The sequence below is a fragment of the Nannospalax galili genome, unplaced genomic scaffold (assembly GCF_000622305.1).
Source record: "Nannospalax galili isolate Female #2095 unplaced genomic scaffold, S.galili_v1.0 scaffold2159, whole genome shotgun sequence".
NCBI classification, from domain to species: domain Eukaryota; kingdom Metazoa; phylum Chordata; class Mammalia; order Rodentia; family Spalacidae; genus Nannospalax; species Nannospalax galili.
Genome location: NW_008342781.1, coordinates 112138 through 133522, shown reverse-complemented (window position 1 = coordinate 133522; position 21385 = coordinate 112138). Strand labels below are relative to the sequence as shown.

The following is a 21385-nucleotide window of genomic DNA, read 5'->3' as shown; positions in this document are numbered from 1 at the left end:
AAATTTTTCTGTATGAAACTGTGTATTTTAATAATGAAGTGGAGATCTTTTTTAAAGTTTTAAAACCTCATTTAATTTTATACTGAGTACAGTATTGTATAACTGTATTAATTCAACTGTAAACCTAAAAATTTACAGCCAATTTTGAAAGAGATGCACCTTAGCTCTGGAAACTGTTATTGAATATGTGAATGCTCGTGGGAACCGAGCACTGCCGAGTCAGCAAAAAATGGCGCCTTGGCTGGCTGCCAAGCCTCGTGACTCCAAGCTTCCTGCCTGAGGCGCCTTGGCTGGTTGCCAAGTCTCCTGTCGCCCCCGCTTGTTTACTTCAACTCACTAAAGCGTGATGAGCTCAATCATGTGCTGCCTGCCTGATTAGAGACGTCATCCATCATGACCCTGCTGCGTGGCCCAATGGGCTGCCACTCTGCCTGCCTGCTGCGTGTGTGTGAGCGCCCTGATTGGTCCTGGCTGGAGGGAGGGCTGTTGAGAACGCTATATAAAGAGCTGAAGTGCATAATAAAGAGGAAGAAGCTTGAACCCTGCCTTGGTGTCTGTGTCGTTCTTCCTGGATTCTGCTGGACGGAGTCTTGGATTGCGCCAAATGCTGTTGTAATGAAATGCTTCTTCTAATTATATGGTTATTAAATAAATAATTAAAAAATACAAATAATTTTTAAAAAAATAACACGTTTGCTGGACATGGTGGTGCACGCCTTTAATCCCAGCACTAAGAAGGCAGAGGCAGGCAGATCTCTCTAAATTCAAGACCAGCCTGTTCTACATACATAGTGAGTTCCAAGCCAGCTGGGGCTACAGGGAGGCCCTGTCCCAACCCTCCCCCCCCTCTGAAAAAAAAAAGACACATTTGAGCCAGGCACACCTTTGATCCCAGCCCTCAGAAAGAAGAGGCAGATGGATCTTTGTGAGTTCCAGGCCAGCCAGGGCAACAAAAGTGAGACCCTGTCTCAACAAACAAACAAACATCCACATTCTCAATACAATTAATTTTGTGCCCTTCCTCCCTGCATTAAAAGTCTTATAGTCCGATATGGTGGCACAAGCCTGTAATTTTTGCACTCCAGAAGCTGAAGCAGGAGGATCAAGAGTATTAAGGCCAGCCTGGGCTACCTAGAGAGACCCTATCTCTAAAAAAATACACATCCTTAAAAACTACCAGTTTCTAACAGTCCAAGGCTACATCTTTAGCATGTCCTTAGTCTTCCTTAAAATGACTGCTCAGAAAGATCTAGGCTGTCAAAATAATTCACTTTGTTTTAACCGACCTAACTATAGGCCCTGGCCATCTCCCCTTTCTTAGACATTTTACCAAAAGGCTTAAATAGGCTCCATTTGTCCCTTTGAGATGTGTATGATATTTAAATCTACAACTCAAGAGAATCTCAAGGACTTGAAATCTCCTGCTTTCCAATGTGATCATACAGAAGGGTAGGGACTCTGTCTCCTAGTCTCTGTGGGAGGTTAAAATCCTGATGTCATTAATTATCAGCTAACAGGCACAGGGAACCCTTACTTCACACCTACTCCTCCCCTCTCTTTTTAAAGTACCTCTGTAGCCAGGCTTGGTGGCACACACCTTTAATCCCAGAACTTGGGAAGCAGAGGCAGGTGGATTTCTGTGAGTTCAAGGCCAGCCTGGTCTACACAGAGTGTTCCAGGACAGCTGGGGCTACAGGGAGGCCCTGTCTCAAAAAGACCAAAAATAAAAAAGTAAAATAAAGTACCTCTGTACTAATCTGAGCTGAGTTTACTCATTTTTTCCCTCTTCCTTTCTTCTTCTGTTTTTTATTTATTTTTGTGTGTGTGTTTTGCCTTCATGCATACATGTATGTACCCATGTTGTACAGTGCCTGCAGAGGCCAGAACATTGGATCTTCAAGAACTGGAGTTACAGATGGTTGTTAGCCTCCGTGTAGGTGCTGGGGACTGAACCCAGGTCTTCTACAAGAGCAACAGCCTTTTTTTTTTTTTTTTTCCCAGACAGGATTTCACTATGTAGTCCTGGCCTGAAACTCACTATTTAGATGAAGCTGACCTGAAACCCACAGAGATCTACCTGCCTCTGCTGAGATTATAGGTGTCTGCCACCATGCCCAGCCCTAAATTCAGTTCTTGCTGGATTTTTTTTTTAGAGAGTTATTTTATTTATTATTTTTATTTTATGTGTATGTGTGTATTGCCTCTATGTAGGTAAGTGCACCCATGTCGTGCCATAGAGGTCAGAAGAGGCTGACAGATCCACTGGGACTGGAGTTATGGACGGTTGTTAGCTGCCATGTGGGTGCTGGGATTCAAACCTGGGTCTTCTGCAAGAACAACCAGTGGTCTGAACCACTGAGCCATCTCTCCTCTTGCTGGATTCTTATTCCAACAATGTGTTACTAATTAAAATCCATCCTTACGACTTTAAAAAAAAAATGAAATGATCAAAAATAGATACCTGGGGGCTGGAGAGACAATGGCTAATCAGTTAAGAACACTGGACTTTCTTGCAGAGGACCCGGTTTCAGTACCCAGCACCCACATTTGGGGCTAAGAACCTTCCAGTTTCAAAGGATCCAGCACCCTCTTCTGGCCTTCACAAGCACTGCACAACAAGAGTGCACCTTACATATGAGTAGGCAAAACACTCATATACATAAAATTAAAATAAGTAATTTTAGAAATTGACACCTAAAATTTCTACTACTTACTGTTGTATTGTAATTTTGTTTGTTTGTTTGATTGTTTGTTTGTTTACTGGCTCTGACTGGCCTAGAACTCATTATGTGAACCAGGCTGGCCTTGAGCTCACAGACATCCACCTGCCTCAGCCTCCAAAGTGCTGGGATTAAAGCTGCGTGACATGACACCCAGCCTTGTATTGTAATTTTGAGATGTACATTTTCTAATGAGTGAAAATACAGTTGCTTTTAGAGAGCCAACAGAACATTTACTGACTTATAATATGCCTTACTTATTTATGAACAAGGGTTTTGGCACATTACAAATGATTTCTGCTGCTGGGCCTGGTAGCACATGCCTTTAATCCCAGCACTTGGGAGGCAGAGGCAGGCAGATCTCTGTGAGTTCAAGGCCAGCCTGGTCTACATAGCAGTTCTAGGCCAGCTACGGCTACAGGGAAACCCTATCTCAAAAAGTCAAGAAAGGCCGGGCGTGGAGGGTGACCCTGTCTCAAAAAGGCCAAAAAAAAAAAAAAAAAAAAAAAAGTCAAAAAAACCCAAAACGATTTTTGCACACATAAAAGATGATTTATGGCTACTCTGGTTTTAATTTTTAATGTTTATCAAAGTTCTTGTTAGCCAGGGTGCCACCATTTTGTAAAGCTCCTCCATTTTGACTGAACTGTAACAATTCCCAAAACTTGGTTTCTAGAGATAAAGTAATCACCCTCATGTCAGACAAAGCCTGACTGGAAGCTCATACTATGGGCTACTCATTGACCATGTGCCAGGAAACCTCCCCCTTCCTCTGAAACCTATGAGGGACTCCCACTCTGCCCAGTGGGCCTTAACTGTCCTCAGAACCCCCACCATGCTGCTGTCTTTCTATGCATTAATAACTTTTAATAATTTCTACCTAATAGGACAGACCACTCACGGTCTTCCTTGAATTCCAAATCCAAAACTTTTCAGTTATTATTTCACATTCAAAGGCCTAGAACTCGCTATGTAGACTGGGTTGGCCTTGAACTCACAGAATTTTGCCTACCTCTGCTTCCCAAGTGCTGGAATTAAAGATGTGTACTACCACACCTGGCAGGCTTTTAAAAAAATCACTAACAAATCTTTTTCTATTTACAAATTTGACCAATTTCAAGTGAGTCTTTGTAACTTTCAAAATGTAACCCCACTTATAAAAAAAAAAAAATCTATTCAATTTTCTTTTAAATGTGCCAGTTGTCTGATTGCAAATAAGCTTTCCCAAAATTTAATTCTTATAAGGATAACAAAAGTGAAGTGTTTTAAGAGTCTCAAAAACATTCCAGTATTAATTTTTTTGTTTTGTTTTTTGTCTTTTTGAGACAGGAACTCCCTGCAGCCCTAGCTGTCCTGGAACTCACTACTTAGATCAGGCTGGCCTTGAACTCACAGAGATCTGCCTGCCTTGGCCTCCTGGGTGCTGGGATTAAAGGCGTGAGCCACCACACCCAGCCTCCAGTACTATATTTTAAAGATTTACTTTTACCCAGGCATGGTGACCCATGCCGCCAAGCCACCGCACAAGTAAGAACTGAACTTGCTCGCTATAAAAGCAGCAAGCCCTCTTAACTGCTAAGGCATCTTTCCAGACCCTCCAATATTATTTGAGAAAAGGATGATTTCTCATATATACAACTCATCATAATTTTCAATCAATTACACAATTTAAGTTAAAACCGCATGAGTAATCTGGTATGTATATGCTAATTATTCCCCAAATGATAAAGTCTCAAAGATACCAAATTTAACAGGAAAAATAAAAGTCTTAAGACTTATTTCCTTGTTTATACTTATTTTTTAAATTTTATTTATTTTTATTTTTATGTGTATGAGTGTAATGCCCACATGTGTGCTAGTGCACCCCTGTCATGCAGTGCCTGCTAAGCACAGAAGAGGGCATCAGATCCCCTGGAACTAGAGTTATGGACAGTTGTTAGCCACCATGTGGGTGCTGGGATTCAAACCTCAGTCTTCTGCAAGAACAGCCAGTGCTCTTAACTGTCCAGCCATCTCTCTAGTCCCCTCATTTATACTTATTAACTGGTCATTCTTGGAGCCAAAGATATTCACTAAGGGGGCTGGAGCAATGGCTCAGTGGTTAAGAGCACTGGCCACTCTTGCAGAAGACTAAGGTTTCTTAGCACCCACATGGCAGTTAACAGCTGCCCATAATTCCAGTTCCAAGGGATCCAACACCCTCTTCTGGCCTCTTCAGCGATATCATCCTAAGAGAACTAGAGATGATCCAACTAAGACACTTTGAAATTTGCTGTCTTTGAACCCCAAGTCTGAAAAATGCTGACAAGATGAGATGTAAGTTTTCAGAATCTAGGGTAATTTTCCTCACCGCAGTGAGACCAGAGTCCTCTTGTATGCAAACAATACCTCTGAGTCTCCAAACTGATGATTCCAGAGTCCACACTCTTGAATTACATACACTAACTTCTAAATCTGACTAAAACCTGCACTCTTCCTTCAGGGTTCACCACCCCCTGATGGATTCCAAACATCTGGTTGTTGTCTGATCCACTGTCTGATTTCATTCAGAAGTTTTTGCATATGTATCCTATCTGTTAGGTCAACAACTCATATATATTAAGTGAATGATGGATTCTGCAGTTCTCATGCATCATCCAGTGATGACGTCGTTTTTAATCTGCATTATATAGGCAATGATTCCAAAATGATTCCACCAGGAACTCAAAGCCTGTTGAGGGGCAAAGATACAAAAGAAGAAGGAGAACAAAACACCAGCATTGCATGGGTGCTGTACCAGGTACAGATGTGGTGGCAAGAGCTACTAAAAACAGAAGAAAGGAAATACGCATGCAAGATCTGTGTTAAGCCACACTTCACAGAGCTTAGGGGGCAGAGAAAGCCACTGTGTGGATGGCAATCCAACGAGGCCTGTCTGAGAGCAAGAGAACTAAAAGGCAACGTATCAACCCTATCAAGTGAATATAATTCTTTTTCCAAGAATTATAGGCAAAGCCTTCTAAATGAAATTGCACAGGTAAAAGAGGCCTTTAAAAGATTATGAGCGGGCGTGGTGGCACACGCCTTTAATCCCAGCACTATTTGTGAGTTCAAGGCCAGCCTGGTCTACATAGTGAGTTCCAGGATAGCTGGGGCTACAGGGAGACCCCCCCCCCAAAAAAAGATTATGTAATATACTCTTTATATTTTAGGAAAAAATATATTTACAACAGAAAACTATCAGGGTCAAAGCCCACCTAGCTAATTATTCTTAAGTTCTAGAATTTGTCAGAAAATGGACTCTAGCCAGAAAGGACCTATGTGAGGGAGAGAAGAGACCTAATGGGGGAGGGGACGGCAGTGCACAGATGATATAAAAGAAGACGGGAAGAATACTGAGAGTGGGTTAAAGAGTTAAGCAGGGATAGGGACAGGGAATGAGTTAACCAAAACTAAGAATGTATGAAATCATCTTATGGAAACCCATACTTTGTTCATTTAAAAAAAAGGGGGGGGGGAGTATACCCCTGCAGGGGTGAACAATGCTGATCCCAAAAGATACAGGTTATTACATGAAAATCTCAGTACTAGGCATGGGATACCACGCTATAACTTACTGGTCAGGAAGACCCCAGAGGCCTCCCCAAATAAAAAAAGTTCTTGCCTTTGCTCTTGGTTGCATAAATAGACAGTAAGACCTTATTGTTCAAGACACAACACACTCTGATGGAAGGACACAGGGACTTGACCAGGGAAATTTCTCCTGGTTCCTAGCTTGTACAGAGCCAAAAGGTGCTATGTAGGCTGCTGGAGGGAGAAAAGACTCCAATGGTCTGACCCAGTACTGGACTACAAGGCAAGACGTACACACTGCTGCAATGGTGGCATCACGGTTACGGAGATAATCATCTACTTTCTAACTGTATTTGAGACCTCCACAGGAGGAAGCCCATAGCTTGGAGGTCATAGGCCCTAGGGAAGAACCTACTATTGTTTTACTAAGTGGTTCTAAATATTTATGTTTATACCCATAGATGACTGCTACTCTTGTCCTTGGTCCAAGAAGCTTCTTTTTACAGTGGGCAGTGGTTAATTCAGAGTCAGAACTAGTCAAAGTGCTAAGAATGAGTGACTGTTGAGTGCTCAACTCTAGAGGGAATATCTATGCCTATCCCAAGGCTCAGGGAACACGGAGGGAGAGGGAGTAAAAAATGTAAGAATGGGAGGATGAAGTGGAGGGCTACGAAATGCTGCTTTCTAAACATGAAATGGCACTGTACTCATGAACTCACAGCTGTACAAGACTGGTACAAGATCAAGCCAGACAAAATTTCAGCCTGGATGGGGGAGGGGCTCACAAGACCACTCCTAACTGGGGAACAAGTGGCAGCTGGTGGCTGCTGCAGAAGGAAAAGTCAATTTTCTCAGGTGATGTGGATACTGGTAGACTGTCCGTGCTCCAGTGATAGCCCTACACCCATGCACATAGAGGCAGCACTAAATGGACCAAGTGGTTATTAAAATACAAAAGAACAGGACAGAAAGTTGAGAGGGAGATATTGTAGGGCTAGTCTGGAGTGAACAGATATGATCAAAATATATTCTATACATAGACGAAATTCTCAAAGAATAAAAAAAGAATGAGACAAGGTCTTACTATGTGGCCCTAGCTGGCCTGGACCTCCCTACCTATAGACCAGGCTGACCTTTAACCCACAAAGACCAACCTGCCTCTGCCTCCCAAGTGCTGAGATTCAAGGCAGGCACCACCATGCCCAGCTATAAAAATGATTTTTAAGAATGAACTTGCATAATCATCTCTGAATCAAAAGTAATAAACCCCAAATAACAACACTAAGCCAATAATGTGCACTTTCAGCATTAAAGATGGCAATGTTCGTTTGACTCCACCTGACTTGCTTGGGTTGTAGGGGCTGCCCTGACCTCTGTTAGGTTCTAGTGATATTACCACAGAACTAAATAGGCTGAAGAAATGGATTAAAGACAGAATAAACACTTTTAGGTTAGACTGGTTAGATGGCTCAGTTGGTAAAGGCACCTGACACCACACCAGAGAACCTAAATTCGATCCCCAGGACCCACATAGTGGAAGGTGAGAAAGGACTCCTGCAAGTTACGTGATATGTGTAACATGGCACATACTGGTGCACACACATGCATACACACACAATAAACAAATCAATTAATAAAAATAGATGGTAAAAAGTTTTAGGCAACACAGCTTAGTTGTGGACAGGCTTATAAAGCCAGAAAAATTCCAGCTCTTGGTTTTTTTCTTTTCCATTCTCAGCTTCATGTAAATGGCACACATTTTAAGCATATTAAAATTATTTTGCTTCAATGAGGCTTTTATTAAATCCAAAATGTAACAAGAATGCCAAAAAGAGGGACTGGAAAGATGGCTCAGTGGTTAGGAACACTGGTTGTTTTTGCAGAAGACCCAGGTTCGAATCCCAGCACCCACATGGCAGCTAACAACTGTCCGAAACTCCAGTTCCAGGGGATCCAACAGCCTCTCTGTCCTCCACAGGTAGTGGAGGGTGTGCTTACCTACATGTAGGCAATACACACATACACATAAAATAAAAATAAAATATTTTTAAAAAAAGAATGCCAAAAAGAGTGACAAACATTTTAAGTATTTTATCTTATGTAATAATGCCCAAGACAATGCTATTGTTTTCTGAATTTCCCAAATGAGGTTTAGGGAGATTAAACAATTTGCTGAAGATGCTGTTGGAACCAGAATTCAAAGCCAGGCAGATGTCTTGGCTCAGAGTCCAAGTCTTAATCATTGTTATACTGCTTATACCACTTAAGACAAAAACTATGCCAGAGGCTACAAAAGATAACGTAGAAACCAAAGGAGAGATGTAAGAGTTTAAATACAGGGCTGGGAATGGTGGTACATGCCCAAGGCTAAGGTAAGAAAGATATCAGTTCAAGGACAACCTGAATCGGTCTCAAAAAGACAAATGAAAAAGAATCTTCAGGGGCTGGAGAGATGGCTCAGTGGTTAAGAGCATTGACTGCTCTTGCAGAAGACCCAGGTTTAATTCCCAGCACCCACATGGTAGCTAACAACCATCCATAGTTCCAGTTACAGGGGAATCTGATGCTCTCTTCTGATCCTCCATGGGCAGGTGCATTTACAGACATGCAGGCAATACACTCATAAACAAAAGTAAATAAACAAAAAATAAATAAAATATTAAAAAAAGAATCTTCAGTACAAGTTCACAAACATACCATCTATCACATCAACACAAAAGAAATAACCCAGTATCATTTCAGTCCTACAGTCTTTTTATCATTTAAGTTAATAAGGACTGAAATATCAGCTAGAAAAGATAATTTGTGATCAATAGGAACTAATTACTGCTGCTGCAATTAGCTCTTCCTTTTGTTTTGGTGTGACTTTGACATCTTCAAGGAGTATCTTCTTTTGTGTTATTATATATTCCATTATACCATGGATACTTAGAAACAGATTCTTTGTTTGAATAACAAGATGGAAAAGAATTGTTTTGAATAGCCTACAAGTGTTCTTCCAAGCCCTCAAGATTCCAAAATAGGAAAGAATGACCAAAGAGGGATGGTTGGTGACCAAATAAGTGACAATGCCACCTTTTCATTCATGAAGCCCAGGACACTGCAAAAGGCGTGCTTACTCAGACTTTGGGTTCCTGGCAAAAGGCCTGTACTTATCCAAGTTGCCTAGAGCCAGTAGCTTCAGGATGGCCCTCCTGTCTACATGCCATAAGCATCTACTGCCCTACTGGTGAAAGAGGTCAAATATCAAATGCCACACTACTCAGTACAAGAGTCTGCTCCTTGATCAACTCCATCTCACCTTCTCAGCTATTCAGCCTCAAACTAGCAACACTGATGCATGATAATCTGGAGGTACCAGTACACAACTATGAGGATCTGCTGGATATCTCCCAGGCCAGTCGTCCAGTCCTCCAAGACAGTCCCTTACCTGAGGCAGATGTCCACTTGTTCATGAATGAAAGCAGTTTGTGACAGAGGGGACCCAGAAGACTGGAGACACTATGACCACCCAACAGGATGTCATCTGGACCCAAGCCTTGACCCAGGGGAGCTCTGCACAAAAAGCTAAACTGATGGCCCTCACCCAGGCTCTATGCTGGGGAAAGGATAAATGGGTGAACATCTTTACAGACAGTAGATGTGCCTCTGCCACCCTTCCATATCCATGCCATGATCTACAGGGAAAGAGGGTTCTGACCCTTCCATGGCAGAAGGCTAAGTAGCCCAGCAGGCCGCCAGACTCCCTGCTGAGCCACTCCCACTCCCAAGAAAAAGAAAAAGAATAGAAAGAAAAAGGGGCTCCATGGGATGATGCACCCTGCCAGATTTCAGAATCATTTTTCCTATAGTCCTTGGATGCCTTCTTGTGAACCAGCTCCATCCGATGACCCACCTGGATACCACCAAACCAACTGAACTACTTTCTGGTATTTATGGACACATTCTCCTATTGCATGGTGACCTTTCCCTCATGATTATAAAAAGCCTCCTACATGCGATAATTCCTAGGTTTGGGTTGCCTCCATCAAATGGTTCACATAATGCTAACTTAATCTCAGAAACCAGTGAAAACTGGCCCAGCCTCCTGTTCCTGGTCCTCCTCTGGGCTAGATATATTCCCTATAAGGTGGGTTTCACTCCATATAAGATTATGTTCAAAAGGCCATCTCCCCTACTGCCTAGACCAAGGGACCCTATTCTGAAAAAATGTACTGATCAGTCTCAAAAGTATCTCCAGTCTAACAGATCTATCCTATTGTTCTGAGGCATCCCCCAGTTCCCTACTCTACACCCTGCCATGCATCCCTAAAGAAGAGAGAGGCCAACAGTTCCTGGTTCCATCAATGGTTTGATTGGAACCCATGGCTGACTACCTGGTTTCCAGGCCTAACAAGACCGCTCATCCTTCTCCTCCTGGGTCCAATGATTGGGCCTTGCCTAATTAACTGGTTGTTAAACTTTAGCAAACAACAGATAGCCTCTGCCAAATTACTGTACCTGAGAGCCAGTATAAGCCCCCTTTACCTGAGGATATTGAGTCAATGCTGTGACTCTGCCATAAGACCAGGGGGAGAATGAACCTAACACCATTTTGTTCTACCTGATTTTCGCTTTACCCTGTGTTTTTGCCCAGCCATTCCTACTGCAGCCATCCAGGTAGAAAGTCTTACACGGGCAGTTTCAGGGAGTACATTGGTTCTACAATACCAGAAAACTTACAAGTAGCAAGGTAGCAGCACATCCTTCCAGCCAACTATACGTGCATTTCCATGGAGCCCATTATTTCTTCAATTCTGAGAAACTTGTTTTTAACTAACAGAAACTTTTGTTAGCTAAAAACTTCTTTGTTAACTGACCTGCCCCTGGTCTGGCGTAACTATGGTGATCTGATTAAACTATGGTCATTGGCTTTGCCCCTGGCATGATGTAATTGTGGTTTAATACTTATAAACCCTGCTTCTCCTCAGGGTCGTGAGTTCTTTTGGGCGTTAGCTCCCTTTGACTGCCGGCTATCAGTAAAGGTCCCTAATTCAACCATCACTGTATGGCGATCCTCCGTGCCTCTCTCGCTATTACACTCTTCTACCTCCCCTGACTCGCTCTGATTTGTAACAAGACGCAGGGAAAACTCTGATCTTCACTCATCTGGAATTCACCACAAGCCGACAACGCTCCCAGGTGGTCTTTATAAATAAGGCCTGGGGTTGGGATTTCCCCAAAGCCCGCAGTTCGCTTTTGCCCCTCGCCGGGCGAGCCCCCGCACCTTACCTTTTGATAGTAAGGCTTCGGAAGACGGGATACCACACGGAGAACTGACAGTGCTGCACATGCTCCTTCTTCATCCTCCAGCTGCCAGGGCGTCCACCCGCAGCCTCTCCCTCGGCGGTCAGCACGCTCCCGGAACCCTGCGCTGCACTTCCGGAAGGGTCCACCGAACTATTTTGATTCAAGGACTCTTCCGGTCGTAAAAGCCGGAGCCATAGGAGGAAGCGGAGGTAAAAACGGATGCACTCTTAGCTAGCCGGCACTGACGCGCTAGAACACAAAAAGAATGTGAGTCTCGAAAGAGGAATTCCGTACGTGCAGCGAGAGGAATTTTAGGAAGCTTACGACTCTGCGTTCACCCAGAAGCACCTCGACCCGGAAGGTAATCATCTGACGCTAAGACAGCCGGGGGAGGGGGGGCGGGGGGGGGCGTTCCTATGGGCGCCTTGAGGAGGATGCGTGCACATCCTCCGGGCACCATGAGAGGCGCCGGTGTGTCTAGCCGTGGCACCGGTGTCTGCGATTCTGCTGCTTCAAGCTGGTCCTTTTTTTCGTCCTCCGTCCCTTCCTCAACCCACAACTTAGCGTAGGTAAGTGGGCGCCAGCCAATCCTGGGACTAAGTGTCCTCGGCGAGGGGAGGCAGAAGAAGGGCGCGAGAGCTTCTGATGGTGCGCAGAGGGCGGGCAGCAGTGCGCGTGGCTCCCACTGCGCTCCTGGGCGCGAGAGCGGAACCCATATCCGGGGTTGGATGAGCTGGACTACCCGAGGAGGCAGGAACACCGCAGTAAATGTTTGAGCACATAATTTGGGGCATCTACAAGGAGGCGATTTGCCCCTCTCTTTCAGGAGGATAGTTTTAAGAGACAGGGAAGGAATCCCATATATATGATCCTGGGGTGGGGGGAGGTTATTTGATTCTGGAGCTGAAAGAGGCGAGGTTAAGCAGAGAAAACAGGAAAGTTATCTCCTTTGAACTTCAAGTTTATTTAGTCCAGTCCCGAAAAAAAAATACCAGTGTGGAAATGCACAAGTCTTTATCCGTGTCCCCGTAATAGTGAAGTCAATGAGCCTGGAAGAGTTGTATAGGACATACATCATTTCCTTCCCTAGTCCTCGTTCCACCGTTAGCACCAAGTTCAGTTTTAAAAGAAAGAACAATCGCCAATGACAGAGATACTCTTTTAAAACTTACTGGGGCTTTCTATAATTATGTCTTACTTTTGTTCTAAGCATGTATTTATCTAAAAGGGCCACATTTTCATGTAGCCCCCCCCCCAAAAAAAAACAACCCTGCATATTTTTCTGGGCACATCTAAGCGGTTTTGAATTTAAAAGAACTAGGAACCCAGCCACTGTCCACTTCTTTAGAAAGGTATTTGTTAGAATTAACTATCAGAGGGGTTGGAGAGATGGTTAAAGCCTTAAAAGCACTGGCTGCTCTTTCAGAGGACCCGGGTTCTGTTCCTAGCGATACATGAGGACCTCCCGCAACTCCAGTTCCAGGGAGACTCCTCTGGCCATGCGGGCATTGCACGGCTGCAATACATGCAGGCAAAACTCATACACATAAAAATAAATTTAAAACAAAAGAATCATTAGAATCCTCTGTATTTTGAGTTAGAAGACAGACAGACACACACACCCTGGGTATATAATTTGTTCTTTAAAAGAATTACAGGTGCCGGGCGTGGTGGCGCACGCCTTTAATCCCAGCATTCGGGAGGCAGAGACAGGCGATCTCTGGGAGTTCGAGGCCAGTCTGGTCTCCATAGCGAATCCAGGCCAGCTGGGGCTACAGGGAGTCCCTGCCTCAAAAAGACCCCCCCCAAAAAAATTACAGGTGAAGTAACTGGGAGTAATTGCTTAAAGGGTCCATTTTGAAAGCCAAGATAAGCCTGTGTGATAGCTCACACCTCTAGTCCCAGCATAGAGGCAGAGCAAGTTGCAGGACAGCTGTGTCAAAAAGATTACCCCCCCCCCAAAAAAAATCAAAGGTGAGATAAATGGGTTATAATGTACTGTGTTTTGATGATTCCTTTGTAAGTACTAGTACAATCCAGAATTAATCAGCCTTTTGTGTTTTGAGGGGAAAAAAGCAATCATCCATACATTTCATTACTCTGAAGGATGGTTCCAGACTGAGAGCTGAGAAACTTCAAGTGTATGTGAGAAGTCTCTAATACTTGTTTTATTTGACCTAGAAACAAAATTGCAGCTACAGGAAGTGTTAGCACTGATTGGGGTACGTATGGATTAAGGTATTTTTGGTTGAAAATGGAAAGTAATTTATGGGAGAAAATGGATCCCAAGACTATTGCCCATTTGTGTGGAGCAATACTCTTAACAACCATGCCAAAGGCTGACGTAGTTGGAAAGATTTAGGATAGAATTGTGGTTATTTGTAGAGAATCAACTGTAAGCCTAAATAAAGGGAAGAAAACGGTAGAGATGTCTTCTATTCAGGCTATATACTTTGTGTTTTCAATATATTGTGTGTTTTCAATAATTTGTAGTGTTACAGTAGGTTCTAACTATTAACAATTGTAGCAGCATTCAGTAAATTGACACTACAAACGAGTTCAAATGTTTTGAACTGTATAACTAAATTAGTTTTAAGTTTATTGTTTTGTTTTTATCTTATGGGTAAGAGTGTTTTGTCTCTATGTATGTAAGTGCTTTTGTGTCATGCAGTGCCAGCCGAGGCCATAGAGGGTATGGGATCCCCTGGAACTGGAGTTAACTGATGGTTGTTAGCTGTCATATGAGTGCTGGGAATCAAACCCAGGTCCTGTGCAAGAGCAGCCAGTGCTCTTAACCTTTTAGCCATCTTTCCAGTCCCAAGCTAGCCTTATTATTATTATTTTTTTTGGTCTTTTTGAGACACGGTCTCCCTGTAGCTCCGGCTGTCCTGGAACTATGTAGACCAGGCTGGTCTTGAACCCACTGAGATCTGCCTGTCTCTGCCTCCCAAGTGCTGGGATTAAATGCATGCGCCACCACGGCTAGCCTGTTTCCTCATATTTTTAAATTTTTTAAAATTTATTATTACTGGGTGCACATGATGTGGGGTGGGGTGCATGTGCCACAGGCATATGGAGATTACAGGACAATTCTGGAATGCCAGTTCTCTTTCCTTTGTGAGTTCTGAGTTCATTAGGTCACCAGGCTTGCTTAGCAAACACTTTCACCCACTAAGCCATCCCACCCCTTTGTGTATTATATATGTATGTATGAATATATATATAATGTGTGTGTGTATATATGTGTTTATATAAATATGGTCAGTACTCAAGTAGTTGGGGAAAACAGGATTTATTGTATAATTCCAGAGTGAAAAAGCACATTTTCTTCTTTGAATCCATAGCATGACTTCTAGATTAATATTCCAACTACTTGCTGCCTTTGTCCAAGTAGATATCTTTCCAACATCACAACCTCGATGTGTCCAAATGACAGCCCTTTCTCCTCATGTCCTAGTCTCCTTTCAAATGATCTCCTTCTGGAACTAGTTTAGATTCATTTCCATAAAAGCTGTTTTAGGACAAATAATAAATTCTCATTGTTTGTTACTGCTAGCATCCCACTGCACACCTGTGTCACCTCTTGCCTGAACTATTACAAGAGGTGCTTTGCAAGACTCATTACTATGTAACTATAACCAATTAACCTTACCAAGGGTCATGACAGTCTTCTTTTTCTCATCCAGAATTAAGTGGTATAATAATAAACCATGTGGTTAATTTTTTTTATAAGTCACCAAGTAGTATAATTTCAATAAATGTTTTCTCCTTAAACACGTAGTGCCCATAACTGCTAGGAGAACAAAACAAGAAAATAGTTCAGCACTGAGAGTGAAGGTCCCCGAGTCACTCCGCCATCCTTTCCTGGTGTTGATGGGCCCTTTCTTGTGCAGGCCTCGTGCAGTCATCAGTAGTTGGTGAGAGCTCATGATTGCAGTTGCTGTCTACTGTTCAGAAGATGGCATGTTGTAGCCCTTCTCCCTGTTTCCAGCCCTTCCAGTGCTTCTTTCCCCTTTTCCACAGTGTGCTTCCGAGCCTGGAGGCTGTGGTAGTATGCTTTCGTTGCTGTGACAAAACACTGACCAATACCAACTTGGGGAAGAGAAAGGATTTATTTGGCTTACATCTCCCAGGTCACAGTTCATCACAGATTGAGCCCAAGGCAGGAACTTGGGACAGGAACCTGGAGGCAGGAGCTGAAGCACAGGCCATGGAGGAATGCTGCTTACTGGCTTGCTCACCTGGCCCCTACTCAACCTGCTTTCTATTTTTTGGTCTTCTTGAGACAGGGTCTCCCAGTAGCCCCAGCTGGCCTGGAAGTCACTATGTAGATCAGGCTGGCCTTGGACTCACAGAGATCTGCCTGTCTCTGCCTCCTGAGTGCTGGGATTAAAGGCATTCCCTGCTCTCCAACCTGCTTTCTTATACAAAATAGGCCCAGCTGCCCAGGGTGGCACCGTCCACAGTGGACTGGGCCATGTCACTCAATAATCAAGAAAATGCCCCATGGGCCAGTCCAATGGAGAGAATTCACCAGTTGAGGCTTCCTCTACCCATGTGTATCAAGTTGACAACTAAAGCTATCCAGCTCAGAGGGGATGCTGTAAATGTCTTGTTTAAACTGAGCACTTGGGGCTGGAGAGATGGCTCAGCAGTTAAGAACACTGTTCTTGCAGAAGACCCAGGTTCGTATCCCAGCACCCACATGGCAGCTAACCAACTGTCCGTAACTCCAGTTCCAGGGAATCCGACAATCTCCTCTGTTCTGTGTGGGCATTGTACAATATGGGTGCACTTAACTACATGCAGGCACTACACGCATACACATAAAATAAAAATAATAAAATATTTAAACTGAGCACTCAACTGTCACTCAGCATATTTTGTAGCCATAAGACTCTGCGACATCTTAGTTCATTGGAAAGAGAGGCTTCCCTAGTTAAGGCTGAGGGTGGTAGTTGTCCATGGATATAAATATATCTTTAGAATGTTGTTCCATACAGAGAGGCAGAGGCAGGCAGATCTCTGAGTTCAAAGCCAGCCAGGTCTATATAATGAGTCCCGGGCTGGCTGGGGCTACAGGGAGACTGTCTCAAAAAGACCAAAAAAAAGGTGTTGTTTCACACTGTGCCAATTTAACTAAACAGAATTAAGTCCCCCACTAGGTCCAATGTCCTCTCCCACCATGGCTTTTAGGAGGTTTATAGTACCAGGATCCCTTCCTGTGGAGTAGGCCTCAAATCCAAACAGTGGGTGAATGGTAACTCCCATAACAGTCATGCCACTATTGCACAAGTGGGCACATCTTGCATGGTAGTTGTGTGTCATAGTTCATAGGGTTCACAGCCGGGTAGACCATTGATGCCTTTTCCCCCCTAGCAGCCTGTATAGCACATTCTGGATTATAAAATCTAGCCACCAGGAAGGAGGCTTCCAGCTCAGTGCTAGCTTATAACATGCAACCAAGGTCTGGTGTCTTCAGCAATAGCAATTTATCATCTAGTTTTGATGGGCATCCAAGGGCAATGACAAGAACCTGTAGCCCCTAGGACCTCCCTGACCAACAACTCAGAAGAAGTATCCCACTCTTGGCAATGAGATTTTTGTTTATAATCCATTGCAAGGAGGAGCTTTCTCCAGCTTTACAGGGTATCTCCCACCTATTTTTAAAGTTTGGTTATAAGATAATAGGTTTCCATATGGTTTTTTCATACTTCCATTGTTTTGGTTGACCCTGCCCACCCCCCTTTTTAATGTGTATGTGTGTGTTTATATGTGTGCATGTGCAGCACTATAATGTGTGTGGAAGACAAAGAACAATCTCATGTCAGTCCTTGCCTTGCACCTTGTTTAAGGCAGGGTCTTTCTTGTGTCATTGGTCTGCACACTATAGGCTAGTTGCCTCATGAGCTTCTAAGGGATTCTGCCTCAGCCTTAGGAATGCTGGGCTTATAGATATGGGCCATTGTGTCCTGCTCTTACATGGGTTCCAGGGATCTGAACTTGGGTAATTAGGCTTGTGTTGTAAGCACTTTTACCTCACCTCACAACCTTTTCTTTTTTTAGACAGGCTTTTTTTTGTAGCCCAGAGTGGCCTCAGACTCACTGTGTAACTGAGGATGATTTTGAATTTCTGCCTCCTTAGTGCTGGAATTATAGTCATGTACCACTACACCGCTATACCCAGTTCATGTAGTACTAGGTATTAAACCCAGGGTTTTCAGAATGCTAATTAAGCACTCTACCAACTGAGCTCCGTCCCTAGCCCCATGGGATGGCTCTTCTATATAATTATTCTCCCAAAATAGGATAGCATCTTAGACATACCTAAATCGATGCCTTACTTTTAAAAACACAATCATACTAAATTATTTCTGAAAAAAAAAATAGTTGAAACATAAGTTAAAATGGGCAACTTTAAAGATAACTCCAAAAATTAGGTGCAAAGAAATAGCAGCAAATCCAGTTGGCATGTTGATCATTCAATAAAGCAAAAATTCTACTGTATGGAGAGTATTTGAAAAAAAAAAAAAAAGTTGAATTTTGAGAGACTGGGGCAATAGCTCAGCCAGGATGTGCTTGCCTTTCAAACATGAGGACCTGAGTTCCATCCCCAGCACCCATGTAAAAAGCCAGGAATGAGCTGGGGGTGGTGGCGCACGCCCGTAGTCCCAGCACTCTGGAGGCAGAGGCAGGTGGATCTCTGAGTTCAAGGCCAGCCTGGTCTACACAGTGAGTTCCAGGTCAGCTGGGGCTACAGGGAAACCCTATCTCAAAAAGACAAAAAGACAAAAAAAAAAGCAGGCATGACAGTGGGACTGCAATCTCAGCGCTGGGGAGTAGAGACAGGAGGGCCGCCACCCAGCCTAGCCTAACTGGCGAGCCCCAGTTCCCAGTACAAAACCTTGTCTCAAAAGGCAAGGTATGGTGGTGCATGCCTGTTTAATTCCAACACTCAGGAGGCAGAGGCAGGGAGATCTCTGTGAGATTAATACCAGTCTGATCTACATAGCAATTTCCAGGCCAGCTGGGGCTACAGGGAGAACCCGTCTCAAAAAAAAAAAAAAAAAAAAAAAAAAAGGCAAGGTGGGCAGCTTCTGAGGGACAACACCCCAGTGTGACCGCCAGCCTCCACACAGCTGTGCACGTGAGCATACAGCCACACAAGCACACACCCAAAGAAGGTTTTCTGCTTAATTTCTTTCACGATGCCTTGCTGATTTCTCTATTCCATTATAAAACTGTTCTAATTGCCTGACCTTTTTTAGTCAAAAGCTTTGCATATGATTCAATCTTTACGTCCTCTTTTTTCCTTTTTTTTTTTTTTTTTTTTTTTTTGTTTCTTTGAGTTAGGGAACAATGTTTCCCAGGCTGGTCTCAAACTTAAGTGCTCAAGCCATTCTCCCTGCGTCAGCCTCTAAGTAGCTGGGACTATATGCATGTGCCACCCTACCAGGCAAAGTCCTACATCTTTGATGCGTTGAATATAAGCCAATACTAATGACACTCAGTTTTTATCAAAGAGATCATAAGCAACATGTAATCTCTTAAGATCTTTGCTTCACTCTGCATCCTGAACAAATTGCAAGGATTCAGGAATGGTAGCAATTGAGTCAGAGTACAAGCTCTACAACCAGACTTTAGACCTAGTCTAACTCCTTGCATCTGAACTCTCACTTACCTCTTACTCAGCTGTTGTTACCAATATCAAAATATCCAAGTTTGTAAAGAGTCAATCAGTTTCCTCCCCTTGAACAGACTTGCTGCCTAAACCCAAAACTGGCTGGTATAACAACAGAAATTCGTGATATACCAATCAATACTTTGCATGCACATTTGAGGGGAAGGGGCAGGGATGTATGTATATGTTCTTTGAAATGTGTTTGCAGGTGTTAGCATCATTCATTGTATGTAAGGTTTCTTTCTTTTAAGCAGAGTGGAGGGAAAGCTTGAGAACCAAACAGCTTCCCAAAGTTTCATTTTCTCAACTTACCCTACTTAGTATCACTACCTTTATTCATATGCTTCCTTCTCATTGGTATGTTGACCTGCTTTCTTGGTCAGTAGTCAGATGTCAATATTAAACCACCCTATAAAAGTGTGTGGTGATGGGGGCTGGAGAGATGGCTCAGCAGTTAAGAACACTGGTTGTTCTTGCAGAAGACCCAGGTTCGAATCCCAGCCCCCACATGGCAGCTAACAACTGTCCATGACTCCAGTCCCAGGGGATCCGACGCCCTCTTCAGACCTCCACGGGCATTGCACGACACAGTGCACTTACCTACATGCAGGCAGTACACACATACACATAAAATAAAAATAGTAAAACTTTAAAAAAGCATGTGGTGCTTTCCTCCCGGGGTGTGATTTGTTTGGCCTTTAAAACATCCTGTTATTAGTTGGGTCTGGGTGCTCACACCTGTAATCCCAATGTTCGGGATACTGAGGCAGGAGGATTGCCATGAGGTTGAGGCTAACCTGAGCTACATAGAGAGACTGTGTCTCAAAACCTAGGGTTGTGTTATCTCTAGCAGATGTTTGCCCTTTAGGGGATGGAGAGATGGCTCAACAGTTAAGAGCACTTGTTGTTCTTCTAGAGGACCCAGGTTCAATTCCCAGCACCCACACAGCAGCTTACAACTGCCTGTAACTCTAGTTCTAGGGAACCCAACAACACCCTCTTCTGGCCTTTCTGGGCATTGCACATACAATGGTGCACTTACATGCAGGCAAAACACTCATACGCGTAAAATAAAAATAAGTTTTTTTTAAAAAAAGATAGGCTTATGGGACTGGAGAGATGGCTCAGCAGTTAAGAACACTGTTCTTGCAGAAGACCTGGGTTCAAATCCCAGTACCCACATGGCAGCTAACAACTGTCCATAAGTCCAGTTCCAGGGGATCCAACAGCCTCTTCTGTCCTCCACGGGCATTGCATGACACAGGTGCATTTACCTATATGCAGGCATAACACTCATACACATGAAATAAAAATAATAAAATATATTTTTTTAAAAAAGATAGGCTTATTAAACTGTAAGGTACTCGAGTGGAAATAGTGGTCAGGTCACTAAACTAGTTGGACTTCTGTCTGCTATTCTATAGGAATTCTGACAATCTTGTGATTTTTTTTACCCCCCATCAGAGTTTTTTGTGCCTGGGAAATTACCTGACATATCATAGAACTTCAGTGTTCAGACTGGAATGAGTTTAAGTGGATTATGTGAATTAAAACAGTTTGTGAATGAAGCTCAAAGATAGTCATAAATGAAATTGTAGAACCTTCAACACATGTATGTATGTTTTTAAATAGCATGTATATATAGAGAGTATGTATAGTAAATGGCCTTAAAGTCTAGCTAAAGAAGTGGATAAAATTCAATGTTGAAATAGTATTGAGTTGGAGACTCTATGCCAGTGATGCACAGACGCTGGCGCTCATTTCTGTTTCTGCAGACTAGCCCCAGCTTGCACCACTGGCTTGTTTGAGAATAGCGCTAAGCCAGGCGTGGTGGTGCACGCCTTTAATCTTAGCACTCTTTGTTTTCCATAATTAGACTGTTATGTTTCTGTAAGGGCAGAGAATTTTGTGAAGACAGTTGAAGCACTGCAGTTCATAGAACAGTCTGGATGCTAAGCTGTAGTGTTTCAGATAGTGGCTGTTGGTGTTGAGCAGCATGTGCAGTGGCTGTTGGTGTTGGGCAGCACGTGCTGGGAGGCAGAGGTAGGCAGATCTCTGTGAGTTCCAGGCCAACCTGGTCTACATAGTGAGTCCAGGTCAGCTGGAACTACAGGGAGACCCTGTCTCAAAAAGACCAAAAAAA

At 43.4% G+C, this 21385-nt stretch overlaps 2 protein-coding genes across 6 annotated transcripts in view; one reads left to right on the top strand and one right to left on the bottom strand.

Annotated features, from left to right (window-relative positions):
- Cdc123 (cell division cycle 123) overlaps positions 1–11734 on the bottom strand; it is a gene marked incomplete at its 3' end in the record, with an annotated part of 38197 nt that extends 26463 nt beyond the window's left edge. Inside the window, 1 exon segment of one of the 2 annotated variants that reach the window (XM_017799575.1) lies at positions 11544–11734. In XM_017799575.1, coding sequence (XP_017655064.1) covers positions 11544–11617 — 74 coding nt within the window. 2 annotated transcript variants of the gene reach the window in all.
- A 50-nt stretch (positions 11735–11784) lies between these two features.
- Nudt5 (nudix hydrolase 5) overlaps positions 11785–21385 on the top strand; it is a 33328-nt gene continuing 23727 nt past the window's right edge. For 2 of the 4 annotated variants that reach the window (XM_029566298.1, XM_008838810.2), the window contains exon 1: positions 11960–12130. The gene's annotated coding sequence lies outside the window, so the exon portion shown is untranslated. Of the gene's footprint in view, positions 11923–11959; positions 12131–13742; positions 13784–21385 lie in introns of those variants that run through there. The other 2 variants (XM_017799576.2, XM_008838811.3) reach the window with 2 other exon arrangements.